The sequence below is a fragment of the Larimichthys crocea genome, chromosome XX (assembly GCF_000972845.2).
Source record: "Larimichthys crocea isolate SSNF chromosome XX, L_crocea_2.0, whole genome shotgun sequence".
Taxonomy (NCBI): domain Eukaryota; kingdom Metazoa; phylum Chordata; class Actinopteri; family Sciaenidae; genus Larimichthys; species Larimichthys crocea.
In genome coordinates this window covers 621,133-642,292 of record NC_040030.1, presented here as the reverse complement: position 1 = coordinate 642,292, position 21,160 = coordinate 621,133, and the positions used below count along the sequence as shown (strand labels likewise).

Sequence of the window (21,160 nt, the reverse complement as noted above, 5' to 3'; positions counted from 1 at the left end):
TATCTTTGGCCAGTGTTTTAGAGGTGTAGTGCGGCTAACTTAACACCTCCGTCAGCTTGAACGAACCCCTGCCACATATTCAACACTCGGCTCCCGCTGTAAACTACTTCCACTAATCTCAATTCCCTTTTGTGTTACAACTGCCAAACTTTCCACACTGCTAGGAGTTGTTATTCAAGCATCTTTGTAGAGGGGGGGTCCAGATCTGAGTTAATGTGACATTGTACTTAAACAGGCGTTATAACGCAGTATAACGCAATGTCAAAGATTTTATCACAAATTCTCTTGGGTCTAGAGCACAAAATGACTTGATTAGATTGATATAGATTGGGACCAGAATCGATAGATGATCGTAGTAAAATTTACTCTAAAACTGCGATTTGTCTTTTCTACAACTAAAATATCCCCATAGTTCCATAACACTCACCACCTCCTTTCCTTCTGCTCTCCTACTGTCTCTCTTTGCTTTTGTTCATCCTCCTTGTTTTTTTTTCTCTCTCTCTCTCTGTGTTACATCACGTAGTGTTAAATTTCAGCCTCTTACTCAAAATGTAGGTTTTGCTCTTGGATACACCCCAGAAACAACAAAGCCTCACACGCATACCCTTTTTTTTTTTTTTACTTTTCCTTTCTCCCTTTTGATAATATCCACAGAAACCTAAATGCATATGTGTGCGCATGCATATCTACAACATGAGGTTGCCAGATTATTATTTTAAAGTAGAGGAACATACATGCAGATTTAATCCCTGTAGGGCCCACTCACACTCGCTCTATCGTCTTCCCCTCTCTCTCTCTCTCTCTCTCTCTTTTATTTCCTCGTATCGCTATCCATCACGGCTCTCTCCTTCATGGGTGTCCCTTTGCCCAGTTTTCCACTCATTACTGGGCTGTTTTCACCCAGAGCTGCAGGACCCCAGGGACCACCAACAGTGTTCTTGTCCTGACAGGGGCCCCCAGGAGAACCAGAAAACGGCCATAGTTCCTCTAAACATGAAAACCGCTCAAGTTTAAAGTAACCTTTAAAGCACACACACACGTGTGTTTGAGACATTTTGGGCCAAAGTGAAACCTAAGCATTATAGACGAAGGGTGACTTTAATAAATGCTTTTTTTACGACCTTTTATCTGTCCTTATATAACATGTTTACATGCTGCTTTTACATGTTACCAACGTTGTAATGATTGGATGGTCCCAATGTTGCTGCTCTTTATGACATTTTAACGCATGCAAAAAAACAAAGGTGATCACAGATACAGTGCTGTGAAGTTTATTACAGCATTGGTAATTACCAAAATCATTTTTTGTGTTTCTGTAATGGTTAATACACCAGTATGTACAAGCTCTTTGGTTGGATGCTATGCTTGATTTAAAGGAGCCGGCTCAAATCTGGGTATAAGTCAAAGTTGAATTCACTGAAAAAGAAAGAGTCCGCATTAAAGCACTTCATGATGCTGAATGGTCTCTGACAGGTGGTCTAATAAATTAGTTAACTACTGTACATTAACAGAAACATGCAGATGAATGCGTTTCTGAACCACACACATAGTCTATGGCCTCAATCTTGTCACGTCTCTAGATATAACCCAAATTATACCTAAATTCACACATCTAATTGCAGCCTGTCTCAGTTTTTATAACAACAAATACATTTACTCTTGAGTTTTTTGATATTGGTTAGCCATTGATTGCTTAATGTGAATAAATCGAGTATATCTCTGCAACTACAAAGGTCTATTTCAATAATTTTGGTGTCATAACAAAGGGAACACTGTACTCTGTACTCTCTCTGTGTTGGAGTTGTGTTTGGCGTGCGTAAATATGACTCACATGTTCTTGTGGCAGAGTTTCTCATGTTTAATTTAACGTGCAGCATGACTTTATTGTTACGTGATTGGTGCAGCGTTTCGTGCTTTTTGTTGCGGAGCGTAAGAGGGTGAAACGGATGAGTCAGCAGTCTGGACAGTCACATAAAATCAATAATAATAAAAAAAAGATTTAGATAATAGAGAAAGAAATCAAACATGTACGTAACTGCTTGTGAACATGTCATTGGCCAGTTGAATGGAAGCTGACAGGCCTAGAGAAAAGTGTTGGACCAAAGAGGCACAGAAGGGTTTGAGGGAAGCGCTTTGCTTCTATTTCACAGACAGGAAGTTACAGATTTCCCCTGACAGCTCTCACAAACCTGACACGCTTTTGGAATCCGAACACGCAGAATGATATACTGACCGAGACACGTGCTTCATATGTGTAGCAGAAATGTGGCGCACACAGTGGAGCTTTCCATCTTGAATTTCACCCCGTGTCAGATTTACAATGCATCAACTGCTTTTTCCTCCGTCTCCTCTCTTATATCTCAATCCTCTCACCCACGTTTGTCCTACTTCTAACTCACCGCCATCTTATTTTCTATACAACAACTCATATTCCTATTTTTTCATCCTCTTTTCTTTAAACCGCCTTCCATCATCTACCGTTCTTTACATTCGACCCGCTCTGCTGCCTCGCTGCATCCCTCCATCCTCCTTCTGTCATGTTTTTCCCCGCTCTCGCTCTCCTCACTTTATCGCCCTTCTGGCTTCTCTTCATCATTCCCATAATTTTCTACATCCACTTCCCGCCTCTTCTCTTTCCCTTCACCCTTCGCGCTGTCAATCCTTCTTACCTATCATTCCTCCACAGAACCATGAGAGGGAGACGGCGCTTCACTGTGCGGCCCAGTATGGACACTCTGAGGTGGTTTCAGTGCTGCTTCAGGAGCTGACCGACCCCACCATGAGAAACAGCCAACAGGAGACACCTCTGGACCTGGCAGCGCTGTATGGACGACTGCAGGTCAGTGAGAAGGACATGCATCACTTTTATGAAAACAATCATGAGCTGAAAGTGTTAGGTAGTACATGCAAATTAACTAATTTAACTTCTCCCAATGTTGCATACACCCGGAGTTGATTGTACTTTTTGCATTTTTGACTCACAGACAGTCAGATCGTGATTTTTGGGGAGTGCAGACCACATGGAGGGAAGATAAATTTGTCCATTTGCATTTACTGTATGCAATCTTAGAACCCGTTGGCTGTCATCTGATAATGATTTAGACTCTGGCTTCAACGGGACAATGTTTCTGGGCTTCCGGCGTGCTCGCAACTTGATACGTGAGGATGACAATAAAGATACATTTCTGCTGATCTTTATAAATCAAAATGTTGGCCCCATATCTCTTTAAAAGAGATTCGCTGCTAGGGGCGGTCAGTAGCGTACGTAGTGGGTTAAGCAGCCGCCCCGTGTGTGGAGGCTATAGTCATTGCTGCAGCTGGCCCTGGTTCGAATCCCGCGTCGGGTGGCTGATTTACTGCGTGTCACTCCCCCTCTCTCTGCTTCCTGTCTATCTTCAGCTGTCCTATCAATAAAGGCATAAAAAGGCCAAAAAGATAATCTTAAAAAGAAAAAGAGAGAGAGATTCGCCACATTGTAATGATACAAAACTGGTTAATCAATTAAACCATTACACCATCATCAGCCTGTGACCACCAGCCCTTCAGTTTCTATCTAGAAAACTCATCCTCAACTTCCACATGATGACATAACACTTTAATAGAGAGAGAGATAAAGTCTCCTCCTGATGTTTTGAAACGTCCAGAGGGCAGAAGGTTAAATCTCCACAGAGGATGGGAGGATCCAGAATGATCCAAGTCTTCAAAATTAATAAGAATACCATATACATGTCTGCTACAAGGGCAGAATACCCATCATAACATTTAACTGAAGTCCAAAAACAAACTGGCAGTGTTGACATGGTGGGAAGCTGGTGAGGGATCATGTTTTTGGTGTTGTTGCAGCTGATAGTTATACAGCTTGCGAGACTTAAGGAGACATATGTGAACCTCTGCATGCATCCTGGTGAATCTCCTCGCTGGCAGGTGAAAGGCAACAGCTGGTGACTCAATCTGCACCTTCCCCACGAGCGGGTGTTAGCAGCGACGAGGACCACCGCGCCTGAGAATCAGCTGCTCCAAACTGGGATTAGCTGTTAATTATTTAAAATATGGTGGATAATTAAGACTAGAGAACGTCCTCAAACACTTGTGGTGTTAGAAAGACAGGCGGGGGGGCTCGTTTTTAGAACTGCAGCTTCACCCTTTTGTCAAACGTGTGACATAAGTGCACATTCACACGGAGAGGCGTATGCCTGCTGATGTTCAAATGCAATCACACACTCTCTCTGCTAAGATAGTGAGTAATTGCAGCCGAGCCATACAGGTTTGTGTGAGTGGGAATGAATAATTTATAAAGGCAGCGGTGTTTCTCGCTCACTCTCCCTCTCTGCATGATAATGAAGGGAAATCCCTACAGTGGAAGCTACTGCTGGGAGATGTAGCTAACACAGGGCAAAAGTTTATTATATACACACACACACACACACACACACACACACAGAGACACGCATTAAAGGAGGAAGCTTTTGAGTGAAGTGCGAGTTATTAAAGGCAAAATCTGTGATCAAACAGAGCGGTGGCTTCACTGTCACAGCTCACAACAACCTCCTACTACACGCCAGTTGATTGACAGGTCTTTTAATACCCCAATACAAATAATGAAACACACCCTACAGTACACTTCATTCATGATTTGTTGAAAAGAGAAAACCAAACGCTGATCTGCAGTTTTAGCTGAGCCTTGACCTTGACCATTATGTTGGTACAAAACAGTGAAAAAATACTTTTTAATGTTTCCAGCTGACTCGTTTTCAAAGAAGCTCACCTGACGCTACGTTCATGTTATAATGCTCGAGGACTGAGGCTAAAGCCAACAGGTTCCAGGCAACAAGTCAGCATAAGACGTGAATAGGGAGCATTTGTATAGTAGTGTGAATGTTAATGTTAAAAACAGACATGTTATGGAGTTATTCAATGATTTATTATGTTTTTTTCAAATTGTATATGTATGTGCATGTCTCACTTTTACTTTTACTTCTTACTTTTTTCTTTTTAAAGGTTGAAGTGGATTTGTTATACTGTGAACTTCCTCAAAAAGCCCAAAACAAAACAGCAGGACGGAGCTGAACTTCACTTTTTGTTTCACACAGCTCACTTGTTGGCATCCTGTCTCTAGCACAGAAGCTGTTCCAGTCCTGAGTGGGGATTATTTTGATGTAACCAGTAGTCTTAAAATATTGTTTTAATGCATTATGGACCATTGAGTCTTCAGTCATGGTCACACTGAGTGTGGTTGCTTAACGTGTACATTTACTCTTTGTCTTTGCTGTGAGTTTTCTTAAAGGTGACTAGTGGCCCAGTTTCTTGAGACTATTTTTCTCCCCTGACATGTGGCTTTTTTTATTTCCGTGCGCAGGTGGTGCGCATGTTGGTGAGCGCTCACCCCAACCTCATGACCAGCCACACTCGCCGACACACTCCGCTTCACCTGGCTGCACGCAACGGACACCACAGCACCGTCCAGACTCTGCTCGAGGCCGGCATGGACGTCAACTGTGTGGTAAGAGGGAATTTTCAAGCGCTTAGCTGTTCTCCATCAACACTCAGAGATTTCTGGCACAGATTATGGAAGCCTTAAGGACAAAAACGATAAGAAAATAACAAGAATAATGCTTCTTCATTAAATTTTTTGGGCTTAGGGCGAACCATTTTCCTTTTGACAAAAATTGGATTTTAAACTATTGCTGATATCTGTTTACATGGTTATTTAAGATAATCCGCAGTTAGAGGATGACAGCTGGGGGTGTCGATTAGCCCAGTTGGTAGAGCATCCGCCCCGTGTACGGAGGCTCAGCAGCGGGTTCGCATCCAACCCTTGCTGCATGTCGTCCTCCATCTCTCTCCCTCCACATTCCTGTCACTCTTCAGCTGTCTGTCAAAAATAAAGCTTGAAAAAGTAGTTCAGGTTATATCACAGTTTGTGGATAATCATGAGTCATTTCATCATTGTTTTGTGCGTTGAACAGACATAAGATTTGAGTGTTTTGTCCTGTAAAAATGTTTCCAAACATTAAAATGAATCATTTGTAACGTTGTATTTTTGCCTTGAAATGTTTCGTACACATTCACCTTTGGTTGGCAGGTGTACGTTCGGCATTGAGTAACAAAGCGGGACTTTATGTTGACATTTTATCCGTGTTATCCGATGCTGCTTCGAGTGGAGAAGTTGACAAGCGCGATATCTCTTTGTCCTTTTTCGTCTGAGGCGATCTTTCAAATCTCTGCGACGCTGGATCTCCCTCCTCCTCTCATCTCTGCTGTATGTGAATATTTTAGAAGTTCCTGTCTTTGTGTCGAAAGAGGGTGCAGCTCTGTTTTTCTGTGTGTATGTGTGTGTGTGTGTATAATCCACCACAGGCATTAATGCTTGGCAGATTCTCCTCTTGAATGTGTGTGTGTGTGTGTGTGTGTCTGCCTCCATTCTTGTGTGAACTAGAGAGCTTGTATATGCAAGGCATGCCGCCCCATGGTGTGGTGGTGGAGAGGGATGAATAATTGATTGGGAGAAAAGAGGAAGAGGATGATGAAGAGGACAGGGTGTTCCTGAGAGGTCCTGAGAGTTCACGGCCTTCTCTCTCGTCCTCCTCACACACACTGCATTTTAAGTGGAGGAAATAGAAACACAGGGTGATGCTGTTTTGGACTTGTCCCCTGTCCCAAACACAGCTTTGTCCCGACCCTTTCTGGGCCATTTGTTATTGTGAAGCCTTGTCAAAATGTAGCCACGCTTTGCTGCGTTCTTCAAACGCCGCTTTTCTTTCTCTCCAGGCGATTTTCTCTGACAAACTATTTGACTTTTCTCCCTCGTCTCAAACGTTATCTGTAGAGAAACAGCCCTTTCCTGTACTAATCAGTCTCTTACGACTCTTTCAATGGAGTCCTTTCTGATTATGTGATCGGAATAATTGTACTGTTCACATAACAATTCGTTAATTTAGTCCCAGACAATGATACAGCGGTGCACAAACGACCCAGTTGATCTCAGACAAAGTGTACTGATTTAATGAAAACACTCCAACTACAAGTGCATCTTGTTTTTGACTATGATGAACTGATGATCATTGTGGCAATCCGCCGTAGCCACTTTTCATTTAGTCCTCGGTCTTTCACAGACCCATGCAATCATGACTCATCGTATTTCCACCCTCGTAAGCATTACAAGCTTTGTCCTGTATTAAAAATCACGGTGTCAGCGGCGTTTATGTATGCTTTCATATAGGATTTCACGATCATTCACTTTAATGAGAAATATGTTGCACAAGTAATTGGATATTTGCGGCATCGGTGCAAACAATTAACTTCGGTCTAGAGCTCTGTGAGGCTGCAGCAATGTCAGCGCGCTTTTTTTAGATTAATTGATAAATTACTTGAGCTATAAATGTAAAACAGAAATAATAAAAAGTTAAAGGTGATGTCTTTTTTTAATGTTTTGTTTTCTGCCGGTGAGCTTATCGATTTTTGTCGACCAATCGTTGCAGCTCTAGTGTGAAGTTCAGGAGTCGACTGCAGTACGACAAACCTCACTCCCACCTGTGAATCTGCGTGAGTCGCTTTCTTATGAAGCCACAGTTTATGTATGCCAATGTCCGTAGGGCGTTCTTGTTTCACACTGAGATTCTGCACTCTTTACTTTATCGCGGAGGATTGAAGAAAAACCAGCGTCAGTGGTTTCTCGGGGCTCAGTCAGACTCAAAGCTGCTGAGTCCAAATAAAGAAACAAGACAGTTCAGATACAGAGGAGCCACGGCGGCGGCGGGGAGCAATCGATATCAGACTTTACTCAACAAACACGAGAATAAAGAAAGACTTCGTACCCTGAAAGTTTTAAACCCAAACAATATAGCTGTTACTGCACAGACTGCTGATGTATCCGAGAATACAAGTTCACTCCTAGTGTGCAAAATCAGATCCGACTCTGCGACATATGGCATAACAGATGCCGCGTTCTTCCTCTCGCCGTCCGTGTAAGTACAGTTTATATACAGTATGCGAAGCATGTGAAATGGCTTTCTGCTGCACAGTTAAAAGGTTGACAGGGAGTGTGCGACTGAAAATCTTTTCAGGAGAATACTTCGTGGCGGTCTGTGGCACAATGTGACAAACATATTGCAGCTGCACTTTGGTGAATTTCATGCTTATGGACAGGAGTGTGTATTTGATTTTTGGAAGACCGAAACAACTTGACCTGTTGGATTGGAGAGTCTGTGCTCTCGCAGCGAGGAGACACATGACTCGGTGTCATTGTGCCAGTCTTCTCTGCCTTCTGTCCTTGTTGCAGGCTGTGTGTGTGTGCACAGCGTGCTCTGATCTGAAGAGGAGGGCTGTGTTCCTCTGCAGGGATTTGGCCTCGGGCTCCATGTGTGTAGTGAAGATGAACACTACGCGCCTTTGATTTGCCTCGTCCTCTCCTCTATACAGACACTGCTGCAAATCCCTCTCTTTCTCTCTCAGTGCGTCTTCTGTAGCCATTGATGATGAACACTGCAAGCCTTTGATACCTCAGATCTTCCCTGCAATTTAACCTTCACTCTTGTGCTGCTCCATCTCTTTTTGGCTGAAAATAATACACACAAACAACACCATCTTTTTTTTTTTGCTTTTTCCTCCATCAGAGACACAGACGCCTACCTCAGCGGCACGTCGTACTCTAGAACCTCTTTGTTTTCATTCATCCGTGATAACAGGTTAGCGCAGCCACACACACCGCTTGCGTGAACAGGGTGGCTGCAGCGACGCTTAATTTAGAGATCTGGCATGTCGCCTGTTTTTTCCACGTGAAACACGTGATTCTCAGCAGAAATAGAAAGTGAAACGATCTGTTGATATCGCACCAGCAACATTACACCTTTCATTACATTCTCAATATTTAATTTGGCAGGAAGAGTGGTGTAACGCACATTACATGAATCTATTGCGGACCAAAATAAATTTATTGGTCAGTTTGAATGAGGGTTTCATGAACACAGGTCAACTTGGTGAACAGGTTTTTCTGTTAGAATCATTTATTGTCACTAATGCTTAAAGTCTGTGTAAAGGCATTTCTGAGATTTCTTTTAAAACACATTAAATATGTTGGATAATAGTCGCTGAAAACATGTGAAAAGACTTTGAACGATATATTACTGAAATGTGGAGTTAGAGGTTAAAACAGTTTTTCACCAGTTTTCAGTACAGGATTTTGTGGGCGGTCCCTAAAGGGTGGCTCGATGACACGCTGAGGTCACCGTGAGCAGAGCAGATAAAGATGAATTCATCCCACTCAGTGTTTCAAAGTTAGTCATGACATTTTCTGAACTCATCTGACACGTTTCAGTCGCTTCACACGCCCACGGTCCTGGAGCTGAGAATTCATTTTTACCCGTTACGCCCACGGTCCTGGAGCTGAGAATTCATTTTTACCCGTTTTTGACACCTAATTTCATAAACTTTCTGATATTTTTAATCATTCAAATTTGGCTGAGTAGTTAATAACACTTTCTTCTTTGGTCTGGCGAAAGCAGAACTCATATTTATTCTTACTTTACACAGACTTTTATGTAACTTTTTGGAGTATCCCAGTTAACCTCGGTAAACCCTCATCCTGGTTTTGAGGAACTCAAACATATAAACGATTTTAAGTGTCTCTATGTGCATAGTTAACGCTCATTACTATTAGCTACAGTGGAGAAACAGTCACGTTCAATGGTTTCTCTGAAGAGAGGAAGCTTTAGGCGTGAGTGTAGGTGAGATTTCATGTTTTAAAATAACTACGGTAGCCGGATTTCTCTGATGGAAACTGTGACTAGCAGGTTGTCGTCACTCTGCAGTCTGTTCAGGTGTGCCTCCAACTCCACTTCGATGGCAGTCATCCAGTAAGACAAAGAAATGATGGGAAGGCATCTAATGATGCCGTAATTAAAGTCGCTTCCGTTACTGATGAATATAGAGAAGCCGAATCTAGCTACAGCACAAACTAACTCATGTCTGGTGTAAATCTTTTCTTTCTCACCTGTGTCACACAGTAAGTTTTCCATCCACCCTCATCTCGTCCCTCTCTGTGTTATTGTCTGCAAGGCCGTGTTGGAGATATACTGTCAGTAGCAAAGAGTGGATGCTGTAGGAGACTCGGAGACGGCCACCATGAAAATTGTCACGAGTGGGAAGCACTTTATCTGTGTGTGTGAGAGAGAGAGATAGTACAGGTCAGTAATTGGAGTCAAGCCATATAGGTCTGTCTGAGTGTGACTGAATAATTTATAGAAACAGCACACTCACTCTCTCTCTCTTCACCTGCTATGTCTCTCTCCGTCTCTGTGACTGTTTCCATAGTAAGGAGGGGAAATCCCTGTGGAGGAGCCCGCTGCTGGGCGGGCAGGTAGCCAACAAAAGGGCAAAAAGTTTAGTATAAACACACACATAAACACACTAGGCTGCCTTTTCTAAGTGTACTCGAGCATGCACATTCATCACCGCATCAACATTTCTGCCAGCAGCCCAGAAACAGAAAGTCATCTGCCTTTCAATTCCCGGAAACTCTTGAGTTGAGAATCGCCTTCCTCGTTTCCTCATGACATCACCGCGTGATCGGGCATGGGAAACAGGACGGGAAGTGGTACAGAGATGACCATGGCGAGGGGTGGAGGTTAGGAGGACAAATGGTGTGTGTTGTGTTGTGTGAGGAAAAGGGGGTGGATCACTTCCTGCCCTCCCATCTCCGATCCCTCCTTGCTCGTGGGTAAAACATTGTCTCCTCGTGCTGAACTTGCTAAGGAGCTCTAAATGTGACCACGTATCTGTTTTCATTTGGGATTTACACCTACAGTATTCTCCTGAGAGAACCGGATGATCTTTGACCTTTTTCTAGGAGATGCTCCATGACACCGATGACACTTTTATTGCAGAGGAAACAGAACAGCTACAGTAAGTTTAGTATTCCCTGCAGGGGATGAGCGCGTTGATGTGGTGCAGTGTCGCGTTGACTTGAATTTCCCGGCCGTGTGTCAGCAGGCCTGGCCGTCGCCCAAATAATTTGTCTTCATTAAGGCTGGGAGTTTGGTTGAGTCCAGGATTTCATCTGTGCTGTCGGGAAGCCAAGCGTGAAGGATGCAGCATCTGCATCTTGCTGCTTGTGTGTGTATGTGTATGTTTTTATATGGTTGCAGCGTGTGTACGCATGAGTGTGCGGTTCAGGTTCAAGTTTTTAGTGTCCCCTCGTGGGTATTTTAGCTTCAAGCAAGGTGTACATGTCAGTGTGTAACGGAGCCGTGTGAAACATAATGTCCCACAAAGCTTTAGAGCAGGAGGTGTCATGTTATACAGGTTGTGACAAGGAAAATATATCTCCTACTCATGACCTTTGACCTTAAAAACACAGGAGATCTCAATAGTAGTACATTTATAGTATTTTTCCACGGACCCACACTGGTCTGCTTTAGCCGTCCTGTGCCAATCCAAGCTGTGATGACGCGCGTTTTCACTCGAGCCACACAAAAGGGAAGGTAGCCGTGCTGAGAGCTGCCTGCTGAACGTCGGTGTTTACACCAACACTGAAGACAAATGCGTCACTACGTTGACACCAGCAGCTAGAACCCCCCCCACCACCACCACGCGTGATCAAGGTGAACATTGTAGGAAGCTCCTTCCACCGAGCCAACACACTGCGGTGGAAAAACCATTTGAGTTGTGCCAAGCGCGGCCTACTCGTAGCTCAACACGGCATGGCTCGGCATGATGGAAAAACCCTGAGTGCACTGTAAATGTAGTGTACAGGTACAACTGCCCACTGAGTGAGGATACAAAAGCCTTGTAATAAATCTAATCTATTAAATAAGTTCATGAAGGCTTTAAAGTTTTTCTTCTCTGTTAAAGAGGTGTCAAACCACTGTGTGATCATTTTTCCTTGTTAATTGAACTGAGAGGTGTTTCTCATGTTTTCCACCCATTTTCTAAGAATGAAGGTGCAAGCAATTTTGTCAATTTTGTAATTAAATTATATTTCCCTTAATGTTGTGTACCTGAAAACTGGAAGTGTCGAAACTATACAAAAGTACATTTAACGTTACCCACAAAAACTTATCATGTACCTCATTGAGGTTTTACTGTCCTTGCTGGTGTTTTGATACGCTCTTTTGGCGCGTTACCGCCGCCTGTAGATCAGTGAAATAGTGTATACAGTATATGTAATATTGTTTGTGCGCACAAGAGCAGAAAAAGTTTGTGCACAGTTCTAAAAATATTCCCTCTTTAGGGCTCCAGTAGTGGCCAAAGCCACAAAAGGTATGTTTAATGTTATGTTTATGCGGAACCAGTGACACAAATTAGTTTTAAGACAAAAAAATGTATGATTAACTTTAAGAATAGGATTTATGATGTTGTTTGACTTTAGCAGATTTTGTTTTTTTGAAAATGAAATGTAAAAATGTGTGCAGCTGATTTTATACTCTGAAACTCTTTGAATAATAATAATAACTTTTACACATGAAATTAAAAAAACAAAAGGGAGAAATAACGTGGATGCACAGCAACACTAGTCGCCTGGTAACCTGATGCAATATTAAGTGGAAACCTTTTAACATTTCATTTTGGGTTATACAATTCAAATTAGCACATAGGTCTACCACACCTAAAGTCAAAAAGGATCTAAACATTGCAGACAGTGAAGTAACGGGCATGAAAGAGAAGAAAACAATATAAAAAATACTCATTAAGAACAAAAGGCATTATGTGTATGACATCAGGATCATTTAAAAATGTCACAGTCGCATAAAAATCTGTTTTTGTCCCACACACGGTGACCGAACAGCTGTTCTTCATTTCATCGTAGCTCCTGAGTGTTGCTCTGCTAAATGCAGGCTTGTCAGACTAATCGTCTCTCTCATCACCGCTGATCCAAGATGAAGCACTCATATCCGCGTCATCCTCTCACTGGTTTCCATGTGTTGCATCACATCTGTAATATCCCCATTAGAAACACTGGAGGCTGATGCCGGGCCGGCGTATGATGAGGGAAATTGGGCCGTTTCCACGCAGCCTGCCACCGCTTGTGTAATGGCTTGAAATCAGTGTAGCTTCACACTGTTTGCAGGCGACAGGGAATGTGACTTTATTTTAATCTCGCTGGATCTCTTTCGTCTCACCGCCAGAAAGGAAGAGAGATTAAATCAAATAAAAAATGTCTTCTTGCCCTCTTTTTGAATTTTTTTTTCTGTAATGTCTTTCCTGCTCCCAGTCCCACTTCTGTTTTTCTATTTTTGTCTCTGTATTCAATTGTTAAAGTAATATAATATTAACGCACACACACTTTCTTTCTGTGTCTCCCTCTTAGACCGAGAATGGCAGTGCCCTCCATGAGGCAGCGCTCTTTGGGAAGATGGATGTAGTTCGCCTTCTACTTGACTCAGGTGGGTCTATAAACGCATCCTGGAAACACAAAAAACGCCCGAGTGTGTTTGCTTGTGGGCCTGTGTGTGTGTGTGTGTGTTTCCCTTCTTATTTTATCCTGCGTCTGGATTTTTTCTCCACCCCAGCTGTGGTTTGAATTTGCCCTCAGGTAAACTCCAGGCATTTGTCTGCTGAGATAAAATCCTTAACTTTCAGCTTTATTGTTGTTTTGGACATTTTTTTAAAAGTCGTATCAGGAGAAGGCGCTGCAAATCCCACAGGATGTGATGATATGTGCTGTTTCGTTTTTGATGATGTGACTCGTCTGTCAGAGGTTATGGACCAAAGTGGACTCGATGCTCGTGTTTGCAGTAATCGCTCACGCAGCAGAATCATGTGTTGCTTCTTACATTCAGAGCAGATTCTGGAAACTGTTTTCCTTTTGATAGTGCCGCCAACCCCCCACCTACTTTCCTTTAGCACTTCCTGTTTCCCATAGGACTTCCTGTGGTTGGCCATGTTCTTTTGGCCTCGGTTTTATTAACATCCTGGACCGACACTGTGCTGCGCTGGCCTGACTCACTGAACTTTAACCCCACCAAGCACAGTCTGTGTGTAGGGCTGCAGGATGGGCTGTCAGTCGTGAACTATGGCAGGGAAACAAGTGTTGAAATATAAAGTGAGAGCATCAAAGATATCTTTGGCATGTTTTGGATTCACTCATGACAGTTGGCCTTGGAAATAGTCGTCTGTGAAAGCTCGTCTTCTCCGGAGCTTTCAGTCATATCACTAGGTTTTCATCAGCAGATGGAATTTCCTTTAGAGTCACGATATAAATCATTTGACATGTAAACTCAGTAGCTGTTATGATTTAATCCATAACACTCATGACCGTGTTCAAAAGAATACTTTGACAGTTTGGGAAATATCTGCAGACAGTTGGATAACCAGATTGACGCCACTGTCGTATCTTATGTCTGCAAATATGAACCCACAAGTGCTTAACCATGGGAAACAGCCAGCTGAGGGGTTATGTGATGGATATTTCTTGGGTGGGGATAGAAACTTCTCTCTGAGAAAGAAACAAAACAAAAACAAAACATACAGGATATTATTATCAGGTGGATGATGTTACCTTTGGATAACCAGCTGCTGCTGGTAGCTCCATATTTACTGCACAGATGTGACGTTGTATAGAGCTTCTCATCAATTTACTAAATTGTCGGTCTATTCCTATTTCTATCTGAAATTAATCATTCATTCTAGTCTTGAATTTACAATAAATGCACAAAACACAAGTGGAAACAAGTGAGTGGAAATTCAATAAATAAACAGCAAAAGAAAAACAGTAGAAAGTCAGAAAAACTGGCACATTTCATCAAGTCCAAATGTGCTTTTCTCTCAGCTCTCATCCATTTTTCTTTTATTCATGTCTTCCGGTGCTCTGCAGAGTGACTGCAATGACATTTATTTTTCATGCTGAAGAGGATTCATGAGCGCAGGAAGGGAACAGACAGGTGAATGAGGACTTAAAGTGGAAGAAAGACTTTACAGGTTTTTCCTGGACACCGTTTGTGTGCGTGTGTGTGTGTCGTTGGTTAAAGCATGCATGTTTGTGAGAGACTAAAAACTTGATGGAAAGCTTGTTTGCCGTCAGTAAAGAGTCCCAATGAATTAATAAACACACATTCACCCACATTCATCTTCTGGTAACTGAACCTCATTCATCTTTTGCTGACTGCAGCTTTGTGACTGAGTAGGTGTGTCAGCAGATCAGGCCCTCAGTCTGCGCACGTGTATGTGTGATCGCTAGATCAGTGTGTCTTTGAGGAAAGGATGAGTAGGTTGTCCAACAAAGTCATGGGTATTGTGCTTTGACCTTTGACCTTTGCCCTGCCGTTTATGTGTGTCAATGCTTACACTGTGTTTGGTGTGTTTGCGTTTCAGGAATCGAGATCAATCTGAGAGACAGCCAGGGGAGAACAGCTCTGGAGATCCTGAGAGAACATCCTGCACCAAAATCCCAGCAGATCACGGCTGTTATCCAAGGTGAGACACACTCGCTCGAACAAACACACTTTTAGATTTAGATGAATTTCACTTGTTAAATTGGGTCATCGCAAGAGCAGAAAATAGAATACTCATGTATAGTAAGTGTAGTATGACATAATGAAGATTAAAGATATGTATTCACAGACTTGAGGCTTTTTCTCATGTGTGGATTGAAAGTTTGTAGAAATAGACGGTGATTGATGGTTAGTATAGGTGACGTTTAAGATTACACTTGTCTACGTGCAGTGTGTAAAAAAACGCACAGGGGGCGTTTTAAGATATTTTGGAATCTGGGTGCAGAGAATGAAATTGTGAGTGGAGGTGATTCAGGGCAGAAATCTTGTTTTCCAGGAAGTTCGTCTTCTGTTTGCGAAACAATCAGATCTCCTGTACGTGTTCAGTTGCTGCAGTGGGGGAGTCACACAACTCGAGCCTTGTAAATGTTGATGTTCCCACAATATACAGTGTTCTTCCCAGTTCAGTCCCATTGTTTTACTGGGCGAGTTGGATCTTGAATAAAGTGGAATTCATAGTCAACAATCTATGACGTGGTGTACAGCACTATTTACATCCAAATATACACATACTATTAATATGGACTGAGTATGTTTTATTACATGGATTACAGTTTGAATGCAGACATGTTTGGCACATACAGGCTTATTGCTAATAGCAAAGTATCTACATAGATAGGTCTACATGACTTGAAAGTCTGTGTGAAGTCAGAATAAATATTTGTTCTAGTTTGACACCCAGCTAAATTTGAATGATTCAGAATATCGACAAGTTTATGAAATTAGGTCTCAAAATCAGGTAAAAATTTGCAGCTCAGCTCCAGGTCTGTGGGGGAGGAGTGTCCGTTGAATCTGCTGAAGCCACGCCCACTTTTGGGAGCAGTCAAGCAGCAGTTTTGAAGCGACTGAAACGTGTGAGATGAGTTCAGAAAATGACATGACTAACTCTGAAACACTCTGAGTGGGATGAATGAATCTCTATCTCTCTGCTAGGGGTGCAGGGGTATGCTCAGGGTGACCTCAGCGTGTCATCGAGCCACCCTTTAAGGACCGCCCACAAAATCCTGGACTGAAAACTGGTGAAAAACTGAACCTCTAACTCCACATTTCCGTAATATATCGTTCAAAGTCTTTTTACGTTTTCAGCAACTATTTTCCAACATATTTATTGTTGGAATACTTAAAACAACAAATATTCATGTTAACTTTCTGTCAGTTAACTTAAAATCTTCAGTTCTACTTTAAAATAAAATAAGGAATACAAAAATATAACATGATGCATAAAACTATTCATACGCCTGCCTCATTAAACTGGATTTTACCACTAAAGATTCATACAGATTCATAACAGCAGGTCCACCTGGTCAGACAGTTCAGCAAGTAAAATAAGTGTTTTCACTCTCTTTCTTCAGTCCTCCTCATTTTGGTCTCCCACTCGTCATTAAATGGCCTGTACTCTCTCTCTCGTGTTTACTGCAGTGTGTTTTGTGTGTGACCAGTGATTGTTAGTGCGAGTTTGCTGCACGGTCCCGAGAGACCCAAAGATTCTCCAGATTACACCTTCCAAAAGACAGTGTTGTTCTGAGGTGATTATGAGGCTCAGTGTGAACGCTGTAATCTGTGGCCTGGAGGCCTTCACCATGTGTCCTTGTGTAATCTGTGGGTGTGCGTAAAGCACATAGTTACAGATGATTTAAAGAGGGTGAGATAAAGGCAGACGCAAACGGAGGGATGAGGAGAACATGTCGGAGCTTAAATTAACAGTGCGATGGTCTTGACTAAGAGGCAAAGATTTAAAGGGGAACATTGACTGAATCCCAGGAATGTTACAAATTGGCCACAGCGAGAAAATAACAGATCTAAATCTGACACGAAACCAAGGAAAACACAGTGAAGTAACAGGCAGAGCAATGGAGTTGTAAGTTGAAGTTGTTGTTGAAGTCATTCCAGTTTTCCATTTCGTGTGGAGGGCCCCCCTTCACCTCTTCTGTTTACGCTCAAGTAGCTTTAAGGTTGAACTTGTCAATATTTTATTTCAACAATAGATCAAGCGATCGATTGTGGAGAAGAATCCACTGAGAGTGATCTTATTTTAAAGTTTCTCTTAGCTCTGTGTAGCGTTTTTAACATCAGTCTATCGCAAAGTATGTTATCAGTAAAAAATATGTCGTGTTGTGTTTACAACTTGTTCTTTTGCCTCCGAGTAGCCAAACGAATGTGCTGCTTTAAGCTGTGGTCCACACTGACAGCATCACATACAATATATTCTGTCTTAGCTTGTTCCAACTCTTCATTGAAATATAAGATACATGCAAACCCCAAGCATCCAGATAGAAACATCCTGGATTTCTCCAACATTTGTCTCAACATATTTGATGTCTTTGGAAGCAGCACTAGAGTTTAAAGTAACGTTTGGCTGGTTTAAAAGCTCGGTGGTGGGTCAGGAGGGTTGAATAAGGTAAATTTCTTTTTCATTTAAACTTTATGCGGCATCCTTTGGATTCTGCTGCTCTAATCCCGAGCCTGCAAATAAAATACCAAACACCATTTTTCTTTTTGTGCGACTCTGAATATTCATTAAAACACTGCACTTAAGATGGAAACACTTTCACGGACGTGAACAGAGCGAATGTGACTTTTTTAAATGTCAAAAAAATTCATGCGGTAGTAAGCAGGCAATAAAATCGAATCTCAGCAAACCGGCGCTGGAAAAACCAAAGAAATTTGGACTTAATTAGGAGACTTAATGTGTCAGTGTGTAGCGAGGAAGAGCGAGATACAGAGAGAGGACACAGCTGTGACTTAGTAAAAAGATCAGCTGCATGCCATTTCCTGTTGGAGAGGAGATGGGGAAGGACACACACACACACACACACACACACACACACACACACACACACACACACACACACACACACACACACACACACACACACACACACACACACACACACATACACACACACTCAAAGAGAGCAAAAGACCTGTCATTTACTCAGTTGTAGCAGCTGAGGGGCTTTCTGGTTGCCACAGGCACCCAATTATGAATAAATCTTCATTTGATTTGCGGCGCATGACTCATCCTACTGTTCAAATTCATTAACAGTTCACTTCTTACTGCCCAGCAGCAACTGGTTGTGTGCCACGGTGCAGTGCAAGCAGTTTAACACTTAGCCTGTTTCTTCTGATGTTCTGACTCTGATGCACGTTCCCATACTGTTCATTTCTGTAAATTTGGTTGTGTGTCATAATTCTTTGCAGTAGAAACAGACAAACACACACTTTCCTGACATTAATAGGGCTCCTCATTAGAACTCTGCCACATGATTTCACCGTGTAAGAGTTTTTGTGCGTTTTCAGCCGCTAATGCCTCACTTAAGCAAGTTTATTATCCGGCAATTGTCTTCGACTTATTTATTTCTTTGTCCCACACCTGAACCTCTCGTCCTCCTCCCTTATCCTCCTTCCTTCCTTTCTTCCCTCCCTCGTTTTCTCTTGCCTCCATGAACAGCAGAGTGCTATTAGCAGAAGCTGTGAAGTGAATTTGTGGTTCGTGGAAAAAAGTGCGAATTGAATGCAGCACAAGCTGTTTACCATGCTGATGGGCGTGCTATTATATTGATCCAGTGAAATGCCTCTGAAATGCTTTTCCTCCCACCACCATCGCACTCTCTCCTTCACTGTGTGTCTTTCTTCCCAACATATTTCCACATTTCCTCTCTTCCTTTCATCTCCTCTCACCCCCGCATCTTCTTACCCTCCTCCTTGTCTCCATGTCTCCGTAGAATACATGATGGACGACGTGGAGAGGAAGAGTATCGTGGAGGAGCCTGTACGCATGTGTCCCGTCCCTGTACCTCGAACCTCTGTTCCCTCGCCTTCTGCCTCGCCCTCCCTCAGACACAAGAGTGAGTATACACAGTAATAACTGTGTTAAGAGTGAGATTAAAGGTGTTCAGAAAGACATTTTTATTGTTCTGTTTCAACCCCGAAAAAGATGAAATGGTAGAAAATAAGATTTCTTGTTGAGATGAAGACAGAAACCAGCGGAGATGTTAAATAACTCACACACGTTCTGATAAAGAAATGTACTGTAGGCTGACTCAAGAATTTCTTTCATCCAAAATATATTTCAAGTTCTTTTTTTTAGTGGTAAAAATCTACCTCTAAACTTGATCTGAACATTTATTTCTGCAGTATGGCCAAACAATACAATAGAAATCCAGCCATGGAGAGCAGCTCCTTCAGTGGAGAACAATAGTTACTACCCGTCCACGCAGCTAGACATTTTCCCTGTCCAGCGCTGCCCCCTGTGTTGTGAATGTGACATTGCAATGAGCTGAGCTCCTGCTGAGCCACTCTGCTCTCTCATTGACTGTCAGCAGATCCCATAATTACCTCCGAGACTCTAAAGGGGGGTGCGCGAGAGAAAGTGATTAGCACAGTTTGCTCCTCACGCTGTGGATGAATGCGATTTCCAACGCGTCAGCAGTGCAGAGGGGAGTCAGTGGAGTTGTTTTGCAACCACTAGTTATGTCTTCTTCCTGTGTACTGTACAGTCTGTTTTATTTGACCTCTTTTGTACCGGCAGTGATAGGGACTGGCGTCATACTGATGCTTTAATGAGCTTTGGCTTTGTTTTTTTCCCCACATCTCGGTTCCTCTTCCTCCTCTCCCCAGACGATGCTGTGACAAGTGAGCTGTCCAAACTGCTCCATGAGATCAAAAAGTGCCGAGACAGGGACTACTCCTTTGAGGAGCTCTGCCACACCATCTCCTCCCACTCCATGGACAGCTTTGGCAGCGGGAGACTCTCAGACGAGGAGCGCCCAGATCGACCCAACGGCACCTTAACCCGAGGCAGCAAGGTACAGCGCTTTGTTATGACACGGGCTTGGTGCATTTGGGTTTTGTCTGCTGGAGAAATGACCCATAGGGTATGTTCAGTATCACTTGTCCTGGGTCGGCTCCTGTCTTTTCAGTCACAATTTGTCACGTGTTTGTTTTTTGTGACATAACAACAAATTGAATCCGGCAGCAGTAATAAGTGCTTGTATCTGAAGCACTTTACATCTTGCCTCCTATTGACCCAGTCACACACACACTGATGGTGCTGCAGCTGCCATGAATGTTTTATGACCCACTCCCTCCGGACGCGACCACAGCTAGACTGTCAGAACTTTAGAGCGAGATGCAGAAGTAATAAAACAAGTTATCGGTTAGTCACCAAGGAATTCATCGGTTCATCGTTGTCTCTCAGATTTAAGGATTCGATGCCTTTCTGTGTTATGTAATCATAAAGCTGAATATCTTTGGGGTTTTGACTGCTGCTGCTAAAATAATTATTAGTGGGGCACCATGGTAGCTCACTCCCTGTACAAAGTGGCCCAGGCTTGATTCTGACCTAAGGCTGCATGTTGTCCTCCCTCTTTCTGTCTCCCATCTTTTCTGTCACTCTTCAGCTGCTGCCATCAAATAAAGGTTTAAAATGATTCTTGTCATTATCAGTTACATCCATAGTTTAAACTCTGTTCTGCTCTGTATTCAAGAAGTAGTTTACAGTGTTTTGAACAGCACTTTTTTATAAAAGTGTGGAGGTAAATGGTGCAAACAGTCAGATGCATTGCTCTTATTCAGTATAGTTTAGTGCAAAAGTAGAGTTTAAAAAAAGAATTTGTTAACATACCTGCAAAAAAAAACATGTTTCAGTGCCGTGCATGTACAGCTGCTGCATT

The 21,160-nt window shown here is 42.6% G+C and overlaps 1 protein-coding gene across 5 annotated transcripts in view; it reads left to right on the top strand.

The window, feature by feature from the left end:
• The window catches only part of anks1b (ankyrin repeat and sterile alpha motif domain containing 1B), a 214,512-nt gene that overhangs the window by 78,646 nt on the left and 114,706 nt on the right, over positions 1-21,160 (top strand). For 4 of the 5 annotated variants that reach the window (XM_019273148.2, XM_010738620.3, XM_019273146.2 and 1 more), the window contains exons 4-9: positions 2,687-2,839; positions 5,357-5,500; positions 13,304-13,379; positions 15,307-15,408; positions 19,211-19,333; positions 20,106-20,293. In XM_019273148.2, coding sequence (XP_019128693.2) covers positions 2,687-2,839; positions 5,357-5,500; positions 13,304-13,379; positions 15,307-15,408; positions 19,211-19,333; positions 20,106-20,293 — 786 coding nt within the window. Of the gene's footprint in view, positions 1-2,686; positions 2,840-5,356; positions 5,501-10,740; positions 10,900-13,303; positions 13,380-15,306; positions 15,409-19,210; positions 19,334-20,105; positions 20,294-21,160 lie in introns of those variants that run through there. The other variant, XM_019273150.2, reaches the window with a different exon arrangement.